The 17552-nt window shown below is 39.6% G+C and overlaps 3 protein-coding genes across 3 annotated transcripts; 1 reads left to right on the top strand and 2 right to left on the bottom strand.

Annotated features, from left to right (window-relative positions):
• Positions 1-1256: 1256 nt before the first annotated feature.
• On the bottom strand, positions 1257-4303 carry mzt1 (mitotic spindle organizing protein 1). Its single transcript, XM_038736984.1, has 3 exons — positions 4030-4303; positions 3692-3837; positions 1257-2382 (listed from the first exon to the last, which is right to left on the bottom strand). The coding sequence occupies exons 1-3, from the start codon at positions 4079-4081 to the stop codon at positions 2359-2361; spliced, it is 222 nt and encodes a 73-aa protein (XP_038592912.1). The 5' UTR covers positions 4082-4303; the 3' UTR covers positions 1257-2358.
• Positions 4304-4375: 72 nt separating this feature from the next.
• Positions 4376-8678, top strand: bora (bora aurora kinase A activator). Its single transcript, XM_038736983.1, has 12 exons — positions 4376-4486; positions 4767-4921; positions 5096-5202; positions 5372-5417; positions 5521-5599; positions 5717-5761; positions 5870-5926; positions 6017-6282; positions 6690-6852; positions 6941-7527; positions 7692-7832; positions 7982-8678. The coding sequence occupies exons 2-12, from the start codon at positions 4772-4774 to the stop codon at positions 8000-8002; spliced, it is 1662 nt and encodes a 553-aa protein (XP_038592911.1). The 5' UTR covers positions 4376-4486; positions 4767-4771; the 3' UTR covers positions 8003-8678.
• Positions 8679-9162: 484 nt separating this feature from the next.
• dis3 (DIS3 exosome endoribonuclease and 3'-5' exoribonuclease) lies at positions 9163-17544 on the bottom strand. Its single transcript, XM_038736981.1, has 21 exons — positions 16849-17544; positions 16247-16404; positions 15797-15993; positions 15490-15563; positions 15211-15378; positions 14963-15127; positions 14631-14744; positions 14336-14473; positions 13982-14128; positions 13716-13832; positions 13527-13628; positions 13049-13113; positions 12795-12879; positions 12433-12560; positions 12068-12154; positions 11754-11910; positions 10610-10824; positions 10256-10424; positions 9943-10101; positions 9718-9840; positions 9163-9492 (listed from the first exon to the last, which is right to left on the bottom strand). Exons 1-21 carry the CDS (start codon positions 17065-17067, stop codon positions 9424-9426), a joined length of 2856 nt encoding a protein of 951 aa, XP_038592909.1. The 5' UTR covers positions 17068-17544; the 3' UTR covers positions 9163-9423.
• Positions 17545-17552: the final 8 nt, after the last annotated feature.

Here is a 17552-nt window from a genome sequence, read left to right as displayed (position 1 = left end):
GCCCTGAAATAATCAATTAAACATAAAATGGACATAACAAACAAAGCCTTGTCTCTGAAGGGAGACTATTAAACCTACCTGTTTATGGCTTCTGGTAATTAGTAACCTAAACATAACTCTGCACAGAGATCTTTGACTTTTGGTTAAACTCTGCTTCCTTACACTGAGACAATATGTTTGTATTTTATGTTTGGACAAACATCAACAGACCATCTTTCCATAAGGAACTCCTAATCAGTCCGGTCTAATTATTTTTATAATATCCAGTGCACACACTTGAACCATAATTGCAAAACATAGTTCTTTCATTTTTAAATGAGACTGCCCTCATTTATCAGAAAAATAATCCTCAGCCTGGATAATTATCAGACATACAAACATAAACACCTTTAGAAGTTCTGATGTGAGGACCTGCTTGCCTCAACAGTCATGTGACCTGACCAGTGCCCTAGTTGAACACCTCTCAGATGTTTATGTATATATGGACGCTAATCTCTCAGTCAGGACTATGGGATTTGTGAATATTTTGTTTTACAGAGATCAAAGTAGCTGGCTAGGATCAGGAGAAACCCTTCAAACACATCAAACAGAGAGCAATGCATCCTGAATCCCACGCCCACAGTAGCCAATCAAGCCATGCATAACTATTTTCTTTTGTAAAAGTAAAGGATTCTCAATGTGGGTCTCCCTCCGTCGACACTTTGTGCAACTCACCCCCCAGAGAGACCAGGGGTTGTTCAGGCATATGGGTTATCAAGAAGAACCACTGCATTGTCTTTATGCCTCTCATACTTGGCTAACATGATGCTGGTATTGGGGAACAGGGAGATACTGTGTTTAGAGATCAAAGCAGCAGTACAGAGATTTACTCTCACATCCCGTCAGTCAAGATGGCGAGACAAAGCAGAGGAAGACAGAAATGCTTACACACACATACACACATGCTCTCCTTCTCACTCGCCAGCTTTCTCCGTCGAGTTCTCCATGGTGTGCCTGTGAGGGGTGAGGCGTTACTGTCAGATGGCTTAGGGGCTACTCATTTGTAGACATCTACCGCACTGCATGAACACCTAAACTCACACACACAGGAGGGACACAAATGCACACACACACACACATTCAAAAGCTAGTGATTCAAGCCCTTGCGGATGAGAGGTCGCCTCTAGCCTGTCTATTGTGTTCTGTGCTCTCAGCATTTTGCCCTCGTCTCGAAGATGAATAGAGCTATTTTACAGACAGCGGCGAAACAACATTGCTCTGTGTGGTTAGACACATGATGTAGGGGCTTTATTTTTGGTTGATCAAAGACATGTTTTTTTTCTGTAAAGTTTGCAATATATCAAATACTTTTCTGGATAGAGTACAAACATAAAGGGGGCAAGGATTTCAGTTCAACAGGACGTCCTGCTGTAAAGAATGACCCTTGTTAATGTCTTCTCTTTAATACACGTTGATGTGATCACCCATGCATGGTCTCCGTCTGTATTATTGTGAAATGTTCTACCTCAATCTATGTCTCTTTCACCTAGTGTGACAGGAAAGAGCATTTCCATTGTAAAAATCTGAAACCTTTATGATTCACTGTGGAAAAATGCTTTGCAACATTTTATAACAGGATCAAGACAACACAGAAAAAAACAGCACTGTCCTGGTAAATAAATACGGTATATCTGATTCACAGAGAACCTGATAAGATCACAGAATTTCATTTCTCTTAAACATCAGGAAAACTCACGAGATAGGAAACTTGCAGTTAAAACCTAACACTCAATGAATACCTATACCTCAGACTAGAATAAGTATGGCACAACACCACCTTGTGGCCGTCAACTGTAACATTTAAATTTAGATGTAGGTCCCTCATTGATGGTTACATGGACAATGGAAATGACAAAAGGATTAAGTTGTAAAATAAAAACAATTCATAACTAATTATATACAATTCACATAAAAAAACCATTTTCTTATGAAAAGTGCAACACAAGTTGACTGAGAGAAATGAGAGGTATGCTTTTAAATTAAGGCAGGATGTCAATGCTAACGCCACTCTCAGTTTACACTTTACAAATAGCAGGAGGGACTTGGAGCAAACCCAAATTTGAGGCAGAATGTATGAGCTCACGCTTATGTAAGGAGAAGAATATTGTTTAGGAAGAGGACTGGAGGTTCATACCTTTAAAAAAAAAAAAAAACTGAGACACAAGTAAAAGCAAAAAACAGGAGCAGTTAGTCACAAAGTGAGGGGACAGTGTGCCAACACTCAGACAAATCTGATTGGCGAGTCCATGGTAGGTACAGATCCAGCAATGGGGCATGATCCCATCAAAGTTCCCCATCTGAGTTGATCAGGGTGCAACTTCAGTTGGTGCAGTTTTCGGAAGCCTGAAAGAGAAAATAAATATTCAGCAATGATGCATCACAATGATTAATTATCAGATTATACAGTGTTTTTTCTTGTAATCAAATTACACCTGCTTTATGGACAGGTTACAACTGCACAGGAATAAATTCAAAAATGTGTTTTCAAAATTGAGAGTTAGTTACAAAAGCTACACCAAAATGAATATTAGGAACTCACATTTTGCATATATTTGTTTTCAGGCTTTCCCTTCTTGCCTGGATGACAAGATATATTTCTCCACCAGTTTTCCTCAATAGTGATTGAAATGTTGCCTTCATGATTGACACTCATATGTCAGCCCCCTTTTACAAATATTATCTTGCCATTTTGTTTGGCACAAAAACAGATATTTTGGTTCATGAGATATTATGGTCATCGAAAACATATGACAGATGGTGATGTAAAAGAGGTAACCAAATTCAACAGTCCATACAGAACAAAACTCTAGGAATATGATACTATGTTAGGAGAGGGAAATATAGATAGATGACGTTATGGTTACAAAAACTTTTCTGGAAAAATCTAACTCTTTATGAATAAAATAACCAGACAGGATTGTCTGTTCTTTGGATAATCAACCAGATACCTTACAAATTAATATACCTTATCACATTTGTGCAAAAATCATTAACAATACTGCTGTTAACAGCCATGCTCGTGAATATGCAACATTGCTCACAATGGCCTAATACGCCCAGAGATATTCAAGGGAGGTACACCTCAGCATAAATAGCATGGCAAATTCTCTGACAGCTGACATTTTTTATTGTCTCATTTTATATATTGTCATATCACCTTACCTTATACCATGTCACTAGAAACATTAACATCTAAGAGCTTTGTTAATTTGTTATGTTTTCAATTTCAGAAGATTTTAGGTTGTGATACCAAAACCACGATATAGATTGCAGCTTCAGGCATCTCAACTCTCAGTCTGACACTACACTAGTTTTCAGTGCTGGTGTAGGCTGTTGAACTAACATTAACATCTGAATATGTGCTGAAACTATCGGTTGATGTATGTAACTCATTTCTCCAATACAAATGCCAAACACTTGACAACACCCTGATTACAGCTTCCAAAATGTGAGGGTTTTCTGCTGTTCTCCCAGTTATATCAGTGCAAATGAAAGACCCTGTCTTTGGAATGGAGAGGTTAAAGACACCACACGGAGGTCTTGTAATTTCACTTTAACACTGGACTTAACTGAGCTCCGTCAATACCCACCTCAAAAAACAAGTTTCCTCGTTAATATAAAAGGTTAGCTTTTTGGGAGCCTGTTTCTGTACCTTGAGGGATTCAGAAGCTTTACGCAGTTCTTTAATGACTGCAGACAAAGCTTCTGGGTTGATGCCCTGCTCACACAGTCTCACACATATAGACAGAGACTCCATGTCCAAACCAGTGTTCAGCAACCTGGAGATCTCCAACAACACTGTTGGGAGGAAGAAGGTGCCAATTGACCAAAGTTAGATTCATTTTCTAGTGACAACGGGGCAAAACTTTACTGCTAGCAATACAATTACAAACAAGATGGAGGTTAGCAAAAAAGCCAGTTATTTGCAACTGAATTTAAAGTAATTTTACACATAAATAAACTGCTGCTGTAGATTAAACATATATTTACCATCCATTGTCTCCCGGACTGCGTTTAGGTTTGCATTTGCTGCACTTGCCATAGTTTACAAATAATATAATTAGCCAACACTTGCTAGCAGGTGGCTTACATAAGACTTAAATAGTTATCTGATGCGACGCAAGAGTTACTATAATAGTTCAGGCAGACTTTAAGCGTTTTGTATTCATTTTTAATAAGATCTCCAAAAATTAGAATTGCACAATCATTGAGGGACAATATTAGCAGCTAGCTACCTTGCCCGCTAACGTCAAAACCGGAGGAGGAAGTGACGACATGATTTCGTTCATTGATTGGTTCCCAAGAACTTCCTGCAATATTTCTATTGGCTAGCGGGCCTTGTAGGCAAAATTGAAATAAACGTTTGAACCCTCTCTGCTGATTGTTTGGGGACTCCTCAATGAAGATTGTTTTAAAGTGTGTTCAAAGTCCTGACTCATTAACCGTTGTAAGTACTAACATTAAAACGTATGCAGCTAATGTTTAAATGTACCTTTCGTTTTTTAATTAACGGGGTGTGTTAAGAAAGAGGACAGAAGGAAGTCGAAGGTTAAACGCTGTATTTCTTCTGTTCGCAACACTAAATGAAGTGCTAAGTTACCTTCTACGCTGTAGAAACAGGGTAACGTAAGTCTTGTAGCTAACGAAACGTTACCAAACCAAAAAAAAATCTATATTTATGAAATGTTATTTTCCTTTATGCTGACTTGAATATTTGTTGTTGCCAGTTAAGATGGGGGATCATGTTGAGGTACAGATCACTCCAGAGACTCCAGGCAGGCCTTCCATCAGAAACCCCTTTGAAAGTCCCAATGACTACCACCACCTCCGTGAAGCCCTGGTGCCAAGTCCATCTGTCTTCAAGTCTAAGGCTTGCAAATCTGTAAGCTTGACCACACCTCAAATCTTTTAGACCTACCTGCTATGTGACACATGCACAGACACATATCCTACATATCCTACTGCAAATATCAAAATACTGTGTTATGTCCAGTTTTGCTCAACTGAAGGATGAATGTAGTGTTTTATTCACGTCGTCATCTGTCTTTTCCCCAAGACTCCTCCCAAGTTCAACTGGTCTATTGATGAAATGGCCAGTCTTCATCCAGTACACATAGACCCAGAGGAAATCCAGCGACAATCTTTTTACCTCAGCCAGACAAGGTATGTAACTTTACTGAACCATAGTAGATATGAAAGAAGAAATGGTGCCTAACAAAGTAAAAGTGTTGTTTGACTTAATTAAGCCCATCCTAATGTATCAAATCCAGAGAGTAAATTTTATATAGCAGGAAATCTAGGTGACAAAACCTTTTTCTTTCCCAACACCTAGAATGGATTCTGACATTGAGGAGAAGCGTCAGAATGCTATTGAGCAGGTATGGGATTCTATTTCAATCTAATCATATTGTAAAATGATAAGTTAATATATTGATGATTTATAGATTCATTTTGTAATTATTTGTCTGTCTCCTATTAAAGTTTTTCACCAAAGGAGCCATCGTGCCTTCCCCCTGGGCAGCACCAGACACCCGTAAAGGCCCTCAGATCTATATGAAAAGTAAGTTATCTTATTGTTTATTACTTTTGAACTCCTCCCTATATTTGCCTATGTTGTATTTTGGTTTTGTACATTATTTCATGTTCATGTTACTGTATTGTTTCTTGGTACTTGTAGGTTGTATGTCTGCAATGATTGCAGAGGAGCCAGAAAAAATCTCAGGTTGGTGGGCTGAAATGACTTTCTACAAGCAGTGCCCCATCTATTTCTCTTTCTGTCACAATCTACTAACTTGTTTTTGATCATTCTTTAATTGTGTTTGTTTTACAGTTGCTTGTCAGACAACTCTGTCGTTACCTTTGGCTTTTGATTTGGAGAAAGTACTAGGTAAGCCTCTAATAAAATCCAGCACAATCAAATCAGAGTATTGCAACATTATGAAGTCACCATGTTTGCTTGTTTCTTCCCTCTCCTCAGGGGATTATTACCGCCATGAGGAAGTGTGTGATGCTGTGCAGGAGAGTCTCAGTTCCTCCTCCTTAAGACGAAAACTCTTCCTCGATGGCCAGGGCAGTTACAGCGGCTCTGACAGCTCCAGTCCACCAAGCCCAGAGAGAAGTCATCTTTGCAAGGAGAGGCCTTCTCTTAACATGGTACAAGGCACTGTAGGAGAGGTTGATGCTGTGTCACCTACCTTTTGCTCCCCTTTGTCCTGTGGCGTTTCAGCTCCGACTCCCTCTACGGTGAGTGGAGAAGTGTAGGGATGCAAATGAAGATAATTCTGTATGTCAATTTTAAAGCACAATATCTGTACAGATATATCTTTAGGTTTGATTTTGTGGAATTTGCATTTTTCTTTTTTTCATTTAATACCACTTTTAAATTAGCAGCAGATTTATTTATAATTGTGAAAGTGAAAAACAGCAAACAGCTCCTGATATCTGTCTATCTGAACCTCAGCAAATCCATTTCCGGTTAACTAATCTTTTCAGTACTAGACTACTGTAGATTTTGATCATTTTCAAAAACATTTTTGCTTAAACAGTGTGATCCAAATACGAAAAAGGTACCTCCTTGCTAAAAATCACTTTAAGTTAAATTAACACTTGCACTGTTAAACAATAATGTATTTGCATTGTCTTAACTATAGGGTCAGTTCTCGTCTAGTCCGATCCAGCATGGCTGCTTCCGGGACTGCAGCCTTGGCAGCATCTCCAGTCCTCTCTTCCCTGACAGGTCGTCTCCTGCTGGCCTCGTCTCCCCCACAGTTTCTCCTATTGTTGCACATGCAGCACGCACACCCATAGGCTCAGGTAGGCTATTTGTTATGTAAAGTAGGGGGAAAAAAATTATCATTTGGTTTTGCTATATAAGATTTTTCTCCTCATGTTCTTTCTTTAGCTGAGAGAAAGCAGCCGAGCAATTTGACGCCACACTGTGTTCCCCTGGATGCTGTCACTTCCTGCAATGAGAGCCCATTTGTCGAAGGCTGCTCTCCGATACGTAGCTGCTCTCCACACCAGCTCCACTGCCACAATGAGCCACAGAGTATTGCCAGACCCAAGCCACGGCCCAGAGTCCGTTGCTGGGCCTCCCCTCCCCTCATCTCCCCGATCCTCAACCCTAAGCTCCAAGACAATCAGGAGGATGAGGAAAAACTTCCCACGTTGTCGTCGTCGTCCTCCTCTTCCACTTCTCTTCCCCCTATGGAGCTAGATCCATCTTCACCTATGGCCCGTGACGCTCACCCTGTTGACACTGAGAGAGTTAGCCTGGATCCTATGGAACCTGTGAAAATGGAGGAGGAAAAGGACACGGGGATAGAAGGGGGGTTGGCGGACGAGGGGGATGAAGAGGAGGAAGGTGGAGGGCCTTCAGAGCAGCTGACCAGCTCTCGCATGGGCAATGTGTCAGCAATAGAAAGCTCACAGATGTTTCTATCTCTTCTGGCAGAGGGAAGCAGCATACCCTACGATTCCAGCATGCAGGTTGGTGTGAACAATTTTTAATTTAGGCAGACATAAAAGCTACTTTTATCTTTTTGTATTTCACTTTATATTTAACTTGCTCTTAATTCTTGTTGGTAACTTCTTGTTGATATGCCTGTCTAATGGAATATTTATAATGGACTGCCGTTTGTGTGTGTGTTCAGGTGGACAGTGGGTACAACACTACCTCAGTAGGCACCACCAGTCTTATAGATGGCCTCAGCTCAGACTGTCAAAGCAGAGAGTCCTTCACTTCAAACCAGGCAGAAGAAGCCTTCCAAGTCACTCGACACACTAAAGTAAAGGTACTGTTAACCCTTTATGTACACAGGTTTGTGGATACAGGTCAGTTTTTTAATTAATAGTATTGTGCATGCTGTAAGGCTTCATTCGCTTCTTTTATACTTTTCCTCTTCCTTTTCATCTTACTAAAAGTAGATTTCTTGTTTTCCAGGTATATTATCATCACCACTGAGCCGTCTGGTTGATGCATTTAAAGGGATGCCTCTTCCAGTGGAAACTGAAGATGATTATTTTGCAATCAAAAGGTGTACACTATGTTTGAAGCATTTATCTTGATTAATTTTGTTAGTGTGAATGGTGTCAACTGTTAAATGAACTATGAACAGAACTGAGGGGTTTCACAAGTGGTTATTGGTTCTTTTAAGGTTTAAAGTTAAAATTGCTTCAATGGAAGCAAATGCTCTTCCATAGTATGTTTTATCACAGAAGGGAGAAGACTAATCCATGGCTGATCTTAGTCCCTCTGTAACACACTGAAAAACTATAATTCTAAATAAACAGTTTTGGACTCAGTATACTGGTCCAAAAAAAACACAAAAAACACCAGTTCTGTATCAGACGTGCACGGTAACCTCCTTGAATGCTTTATTGATGCTAATGCCTTCATTTCAATTTTATGTGGTGCTGATATGATTGACCTGATCCTGACTTTCAGATGACAGCAGATTTGTACTGTATTTATGTTTTTATCATGAAGTTTTTATGAGAGCTTTTTTCTTTTATTATGTGTATGAATGTTTCAAGTTCAGGTTACCCATGAATCTTCTTTGGATTGTTGGGATACTATTTATTGCTGAATAAGGGACACTGAATGCCACCAGCAAATTAAAAGCTGACTGAGCCACGTGTTTACCATTCTTTCATGTACTTATGGGCTGGATCGTCACATTAAATTAACTTGAATTTTTTTTCCGGTTTGAGAAAACTGTTATGTGATTGGGTCTTTCTACAATGTTGCACAAAGTACTGTCTTTTGACTTAATGGCATGGTTTAGAAATAAGAATTCTCTAACATTTATTATCACGCCATGTATTTACATTATCACAATTCTCATTTTGGATTACAGATCTATTCAAATTTCATTTGGCCAAAATGTCAATGTGAGATTTGAATAGTTCAGAATATACAGTATCTAATTTTTCCAAAATTGTAGGATTTTTATGTAATAGGGCAAAATTATTTTTTTAATGTAGGGTTTTAATACAGAATGCTATGATATTAATTTTGTACATAATTCTTAATTTGGGTTGGCAAACAGGACTGTAGACAATAACGTCTAGGTCTTCAAGTTTTTCATGCTGGGTCAACACAACACAACACATGGAACCAAATAGGTAAAAAGAAAAACACTTTAATGATTGTTTAAAATGAGTACATGAGCAGAGGGGTGCATATGAGGTTGGAGCAGTGTAGCTTCACTGTGGTAGATTATTAAAGTGGGCACACTTGCTCATTTTAACATTTGGGATGAGTACAAGGTATAACAGTTAATTGTGTCAATGCATAAAAGAGTCAACACTGATTCTTTTACAGATTGTTACAATTTCTTGATGTGGAAGATCAGCGGGTAAATTGCTATGCTGCTTTCTGTGTCAGCGGTCCAGTTTTGGTTTCTTGGCCTGTGGTTCAACATCTGGGGCTGGAACACTCACACCAGGTATCTGAAATAAAGAAAATTAACTTACAAAATGCTGGTTTTCATTTTAAGTAAGTTGGATTCTTCTACATTTTCAACATCCTTAATCAAACCTAAAGGCTGCAAGTTGTTAGCTGAAATGGGAGAAGAAACTTTCTCAGGCTAAAATTAAACATGTAAAAGTAGCTAATAATAATAATTATGTACCACTGGTTGTTTGAAACCCATGTTCAGTTTAGTCAGTCCTTACCACAGGGTCAATCAGAGACATGCGGATCTTCTGGTGCTGAATATTTGAGTCGTCCAGGCTGATGGTGACCTTCACCTTGTCAAATATGCAGAAAGTGTGCTGCTCTACCTTCAGAGTGGGACCCTTAACACACAAAGAACAGATATTTTAAAGCACAGTCCTCTGATAGGTTTTAGTTTATCAGAGTTGATCTAACCTAGGAAACAAGGTTAAATCTATTCATACCTCTTCATCAAAAACAAGGTTTGGAGCAGCCTTGTCTTTGGTGTCAAAGAAGACTGTTCCCTCCAAGCCAAACTTTGGGATGAGTACAATGATTGCATTCTTCCTCACAAACAGAACAAATCCCTCTTCGTTCAGTATGCCTCGGCTCTTGAAGAACAGCTGGAAAGAGATCATTTGTATGAAAATTGAGATTCATTAAAAATTAATCTGCAGTGAAGTCAGTGAAAATTTGGTTTGGTTGGCTGGCAACATGATGGTTCAGGGCAGTATACAAGTTCATAGAAATCAGACCAGTGTGTTCATATGTGTTCACCTGTGTGTGGAAGGCCACAGATGCCCTCTGTGCGTACTGAGACATTTTATGTCTGTAGTTGAGGTTGTTGGAAAGGGCTGACTGCTTATGTTTGTCCATCAAATCTGGGTAGGTGCTGTCTGCTCCTATGGCCACTGCCAGCAGGCGGTGTACTATAATATCTGCGTACCTGTGTAAGACAGCAAATGAAAAGGGTGGAGGGTGAGGAAGAAAGGAAGCAGAGGTTTAGATAAAAAGAAATAGGGAAGAAACGAACTGTGCTGTGGTAGTTTATCAATTGTGCGATTTTATTTTGTTATAAAGGCCCGATCCCACATATTTTTGTCAAGACATGTAGAATATCTGTTTTCATACCTCCTAATAGGTGACGTGAAGTGTGTATAAATGGGTGATGCAAGGCCGTAGTGGTGGAAATCACTGTCCATGCCGGAACAAAAATAGACAGCCTGCATCATGCAGCGAGTGGCCAAGATGCGCAGCAGTGTGTTAAAGTACGGAAAGCCATCCACTTTAGCCACGTCAAGGGAGTCAGCCAGTGCTTTGGCTGAATCTGTGTGTATCTCCACATCCTAATAAAAAAAGAAAAAAATTTGACAACTTAAAATATATTTATAGAAGAAATCATGATCTTGTACCCTTGGGGGTATGTGGACAGATTGTGGAGTAGCTCAATTAGTTAGTTATTAGTTACATAGAATTTACGATTTGAGGGTGCTAGAAACCTAGTTAGAAAGCGCAGAGAAGTTGAAACAATTAGCTAAAGTACTGAATAAATGTTTAAAACAAATAGCTAAAAGTAATGAGTAAACTGTTAAAATAGTTCATTAAAAGTAAGTAAGTTAAATAAGGTGAAATTGAAATAACTGAAATAGCTAAAGGTAATGGATAAATGATTGAAAGTGTTAGTTAATATTAATGGTTAAATGGCCATGATAAATGGCCATGATGATAAAGGGGTACTTCAGTTAATCTGACGTGGGGGTATGTCTGACAAAAAAGGTTGGGGACCACTGGACTATTGTGATGTTTGCTCGTGTCTAAGTTTTGTCCAGCTATATAGCAACTAGTCTGTTGATAGCATTTTGGCCTTGGCTAGAGGAACACATGTTGTAAAGCATAAAATAAAAATCCTCCTTAATTGTAGGTTGATCAGCAGACTAAATTGCTATTTTTATTCACTTCTGTTTGAATCATTGAATAAATCTGAGATGTGGGCAGGGATTCTGAGCCTGTCAGTGACAAAAAGAAGCACTTTTTGTGGACGTAATTTTGACAGGCAAAATTTCATCGAAGGAATACATTGCGGCTGCCGGCTGAAGCCATCTACTGCACGGCTTCCAAAACTTTTTGTATATGCTATTAATTTTACCACAAATATGTAAAAAGAGGGCCCAGGTTTAAAAATACCAAAATTGTCCTTTAATAAAGTTAGCTCAAGAAACAAGCACACAACTTGAAAACCAAAGACATTTCTGCACGACCATTGGTCTCCACTCACTTTGGACTTTGCAGCTTTGAGCAAGATGTCGTAGTTAGATGGAGGCGGTGCTGGATGTTTCCTCAGCATAGCACAGTCTGGAAATTCATCGTAGATCTTCTGGGCAACTGAAATGTTGGCCAGCAACATGAACTCCTCTACCATGGAGTTTGTTTCCCTATTAACCAAGAGATGGGTTTATTGACATGTGTCCAAAAAACACAGCATGACACACATAGACTGAACACACTGAAAAACAAACGCAAAGCATGCTTTTGTGGAGAAAAAGGTTTCAAAAAGGATTCTGCAGAATGCTCCTTTATGAAGTTACCTACATGAGTTCTTTGGTCTGGAGGTCAATGGGGTCGTGGGTTTCACTATCAATGTGGAATCGGACCTCTAAGGATGACAGCGTCAACGCCCTGAGGGATATCAAATAAAATACAAAACACAATTCATGTTAAGTACAGCCAGTTCAGATATATAGCAGTAGTGGGAGTTAGGATGAAGTAAACTCTGTGTTCTGGATTCCTCGTATCTACTAATTGCTTTACTACATGCTTTTTGTTTGTATTCTTAGTTGTCAATCATCTGGAAAGCAATTGAGCAACGATTACACCAATAAAAACAAATGTTTTCCTCATAGTTTTCTAATCTCCTCGTAGATCTGCCTCTACTAGTCCTAACTCTCAGTCCTTACCCTTTAGCTATCCTATGCCTCTTGAGGATTTTGGCTAGTTTGTTGAGACCTCTTAGGCTCTTGGTGATATCATCATTCATGGTGGTGTCATCAATCCTCATTTGGGCCTCGGCATAGGTCAAGGAGGCCTGTACCAGATCGAATGTTAGAGGGGAAAACGAGGAAATGTAAATAATAAAAATCAGGCTTGAAAATAACTTGACCTAACTAACCTAAATAAATTGTAAGACACAAGTCTTACAAATAGATTATGAAATGTTTTAGTAGCATCAGTTACAGGGCATTTGAGTCACACATCACTACAAAAACATTAAGGATAATGTAAACTTTCTGTCACTGTACATCATGTGTTGCAACCATACCTTGGAGTCAATGACACTTTTTGTGAACCGCGTCTTTATAATTTCAGCCTCGTGGTTCATCTCCCAGATACATGAAAACGCCAGCCTGGTAAAAAAAAAAAAAACAAAAGGAAAGAAAGAGCGAGAATCAGAAACAAACATTTTAACTACATTCAGTTTGCATCAGCTGGAATGGCCAAAATCTATGATTGGGTAAAGAAGCAACTTTGATTATTGCGCGAGTGCAAGTGTGTGTATTTATCTCTAGTCCTCACCTCTCCACATTGGAGCGTAGAGAACAAAGATTGGAGCTGAGCAGTTCAGGAACCATATCTATCCTCTGATTGAAACAAAATTACAGAACACAGCTTTTAGGAGTCACAATATCTTTTCATGAATCAATTAAATTCTAAACTGAACTATTTATTGGTCAAGAAAAACAGTTGTCAAAATATCCAAAATTTCAATACAACCCAAATATCTCTACTGAAATAAATTGGACGGAATTCATAAATAGATTTTTAGAAACATTCAATACAGTCACCAAATGTGTTTTGCACCTTCAGATGGCATATATTCAGAGATTTAAAAAAAGATTACAATAGAGAAAAGAGAGTGTCCTGTAATTAAGCTGCAATCATAATGGTGGACTGTGCCAACATGCAAAAAACAAAAACAAATTCTGTGTCAAATTGTCTACTACATTGTAAACAGGCTAATGAAGTAAGTGTGTGTGTGTGTGTTTTTTCTTACTTTCCCACACAAGTAGACAGTGGTGCCACGGTTCGCAGCCTCTTTGTCCAAAGCGTTTCCAGGTCTGATAAAGTGACTGACATCGGCAATGTGGACGCCAACCTACAGCAAACAAATAACTTACAGTGGGCTCACATGGAAATATAGACACAAATAACTCACTACAGTTACTTTATAGTGTATGTGTACCTCAAGGTTTCCATTGTCCAACTCCCTACAGTGCAGGGCATCGTCAATGTCTGTACATCCTGGAGGATCCACACTGCACACCGTCAGGTGCCTCAGATCCTCTCTCTTCGCCATGTCCTTTACCACACACATCCACATAAATATATGCATACCAGACCTATACATATATGCTTTCAAATTATAAAGGTCATAGACCCGCTGATAAATGGTCAACAAAAGTATCACTAGAATACTGCTCAGTGTATCTCAAGAAAAGCCGATATTACCTCTGGTGTGATGGACCACGGCATCTTTGGAAGGAAACCAAGCACAGCCTGAGAGAAGTCCTGGTGGGGGACATCATGCTCCAGTAGCAGCACCTCCTGCTCTGTGTCCTTCTCCCCTGCATGTCCCAGACTGCGCACAAAGTGACCCTAACAAAAAGAAAGAAGACAAAATGGATTTATCTTGATAGACAGATTTGGTATTTTTGCGCATATTATTACGTATCATGTTAGAGAAGTGTGGCTTCATATAAGTGTAGAAAACATAAACAATTAAATTTTCTGTCAAACTGTAACCACTCACAGTGGGATATCTAAGTTCCAAAGATTTGAATGTCTGAAGAAGTCCCAACTCACATTTGGATATCTGGAGTGTTTGGGCCAGCCATCGATGGCAACCATGATCCTCTGGCCCGCCAGTGTGGATGCCTGGCGTGTTTCAATGCGGATGCGAGGGATTCGGCGGTCTGCTGGGGTGAAGAGATGGCGGGTTGACTGAACAAAAAAAGAAACAGGAAAATGGATGCTCAGTGCTGAGGTTAGACAAGGAAATGCTAGGCACATTGTACAGTATACTGAGACTTAAATTTTTGAAACCAAGCCAAATTAAACTGTGTATAATATATGGTATTTTAGAACAGTGTAGACTTACCTCTTTAATCTGGGAGACATTGAGCATGCCACAGAATGGCCTCCAGCTCCTCTTGATGATACCCACGACTCTACCTGTGGGTTTCCTGGCCACTTCAGCTGCCGATATCCTCAACTGCTCAGACACAAAGGAACATGGAAATCATTAAGATGCTGTGGTTACAAAGGCCAAATCAGGGTTGTCAACTGCAAAGTAAAAAGATTCTCTCTTTGTCTAGCACAGCACCCAGATGCTGTCGATCCACACCTATAAATTATAAGAGGGGAAATAACATAGACCTCCTCCAATTGTAAGCAAGAGATAAAATAAGTCTAATAAAAATCTAAAATCACCGCTTTCTCCTCTTCCTCTTCTTCAGCATTATCGTCCTTTGCTGCACCTTCATCCTGCAGCACGACAGAGGAGGGCGCCACCCACTGATCCCGCGGCAACAGCTGCACAGCAACCACATCCTGGTGCACTGCTCTGTTGAGATTGTGAAGACCCTGGATGAGAACCTGACAGCAAGCCAAAGAGAGAGAACAGATCTTTTAACATCTGCAGGCATTTAACTATGTCACAAATGCAAACGTGCACGCACCTCTGTGCTTTCTTCCCCCTCTCCTTGAATAAAGACTGTGGCCTCCAGGTAGTTGTCCCTGCTGGCCCTAAAGGTGCCCTGCAGGAAGGAGCCACTCTTAATTCCTGCTTGGATCCTGGACAGAGGGAGGTGCTCGGGGAATAACACCTTACTGCTACTGATCTCATTCTGAGCAAGGAAAGAAAAGAAGAAAAAAATCAATGGAAGGAGAAAGAAGAGTGAATGATGTCCTATAGTGTTTGGCACAATGTTTGGCACAAAGAAAAGGCATGCGTTTACCTTGTCATCACTGGACAAAGCCAGGCGATCCATAAGCTCAGGGTTCGCTATCAGACTCTTGATGTACTCTTCACCTAGAATGTTAGTGAATAAATGGTTGTGACAAAGTAGTACATACAGCTGATGCAATTTGAAATGATGCTTGTATCCAGCTTACTGAGAGGGGCTTAGGAGGCTTCTACTTGCTCAAAAATGGATGATGATTGAATCAGTAGCTGTGTTCTTGATATTCAGGGCTTTTTAAATTTAACTGTAAAAAATTGTTTATATGTCCCATGATATTTTCCTTCCCTGACACACCACTTACATTTGTATACCAGCAGGCCGCTCTCTTCTGCCTTCTGCTTGTTCCCTTGGTCATTGGTAAGGAGGACCACCTTTAGCCCATCTGCGTCAGACTCGAACATCTTCAGGTGCCGGCAGTACCATTTTGCAGCCACACGGATTGCACGGTCGTTACGGTCATTGGCACTCTCCCCCGGTTCACGTTCAATGAATGTCTCTCTGGAAAAATAGAAATTAAAAGGATGAACGTGTAAGGGTAAAAATTATACCATGCTTTTCACAAGCAAATGTATGTCATAAAGGAGTTTTTGTGTGATGGGGAATATGTGTAGTAAATTCATGTGCAAAGGGACAATGTATTTTGTCTGTGATTACTTTTACATGATACAGTAACACTTTTTACATATTACTGTCGTTCAATAAAAATGTTGTGATCTGACGCAGTTAAAACAACTCAATGGTATATTTGTACTTGTGGTGTTCGTTGGTAAAGGTGTAGAAGTATTTCTCTTTCTCATGTAGGATGTCTTTCAGGCGTTTATAGACCGGTGCACTGCGGTGGCGAACCTCCTGCAGTACAGTCTGCAGGATGATCACATTACGAATCACAGGATCCTCCAACACGTCAATCTGCAGGACAAAGAAATTATAAACATGAGGATAAAGAGAATCAGATGCTGGGGTGGGTGCTAATAAAAATGGGATATTATATTTGCCTAGAATTAAGGAATAACCTATATTTATGTTACACCTCCATTGCAATTAGTTAAAATGCTAATATAGTTATGAAAAGACACACAAAGCCGAATATAAAGCTGTGTGAAAAGGTAATTAAATGTAATAATCATAAGACCTGCTATACATTCATAAATAATTATCATGAAGTCAGTTAGCCCGAGTTATACATAAGATACTAAATGAGAGGCACAAACTACAAATCTGTATAGAAATCTGCATGCCAAGAAGTCTAGAAAGCATATTAGACTACTTGTTCATCCTAAAACCCTTTTCGTTTGAGTAACGTTACACGTGTAAAATTACATATCATGGGAAGTAGGAAACTACTTTATTTACCTGATGCAGCACAACATTCGTGTCAGGGATCAGATAGTGTGGATAAGAGCAGAGGTTACTCTCAATGCACGCGTCTCTCAGCAGCACCGTGGACTCCTGTTTGCATTCAGTGCAAACTTCGCTTCCGCACCAAATATCATCTCTCAGATAATGCTCGCGCACTATCTTCATCACCCCACCCGACCGGGTCTTCTTAACGAAGGTTTTAGATTTCAACATGATGACAATAAAAGCCTGAAAATGTTAAATCCCGATGTTTTGTCCTATAATTTGACGACAACCAAGCAGTCATCTGCCCATGTGTAAACTACCTCAGTGGTCCGACAAAACCTTCCCATGGTTTTGATTAACACGAAAAGTCGGATTTTCGGTGTTCGTTTTTAAATAGTGCGTTTCTCTTATTTGTTCATCTCTATTTGGAAACAATGTCGGAAAATAAAAAACAAGTTATGCATAAAGACGGAATGACAATCTACAGTTTTTGTGTAAACTAATTTTAAACTCCGTGATAAATTTTGGTTGGCCATCTAATGCTTCTTCAATGAAAACAAAGACAAAAAGGCAGAAGAGAGACTGGTGAAGGGTTAGTTAATTTTATTGCGCCCCCACGGTTAAGAGAAGGTACTGCACGTTATGTTCATTGTAACGCATTATAGACGAGCGGACTTTTATTGTACTGCACGGTCATGACCACAAAGGGCGCT

Source organism: Micropterus salmoides, unplaced genomic scaffold (genome assembly GCF_014851395.1).
Source record: "Micropterus salmoides isolate LMB-PRFRI ecotype aquatic unplaced genomic scaffold, ASM1485139v1 Ms_hic_scaffold_22, whole genome shotgun sequence".
In the NCBI taxonomy this organism is placed as follows: Eukaryota; Metazoa; Chordata; class Actinopteri; order Centrarchiformes; family Centrarchidae; genus Micropterus; species Micropterus salmoides.
The sequence above is the reverse complement of the archived record's forward strand: the minus strand, read 5'-3'. Positions and strand labels throughout refer to the sequence as shown.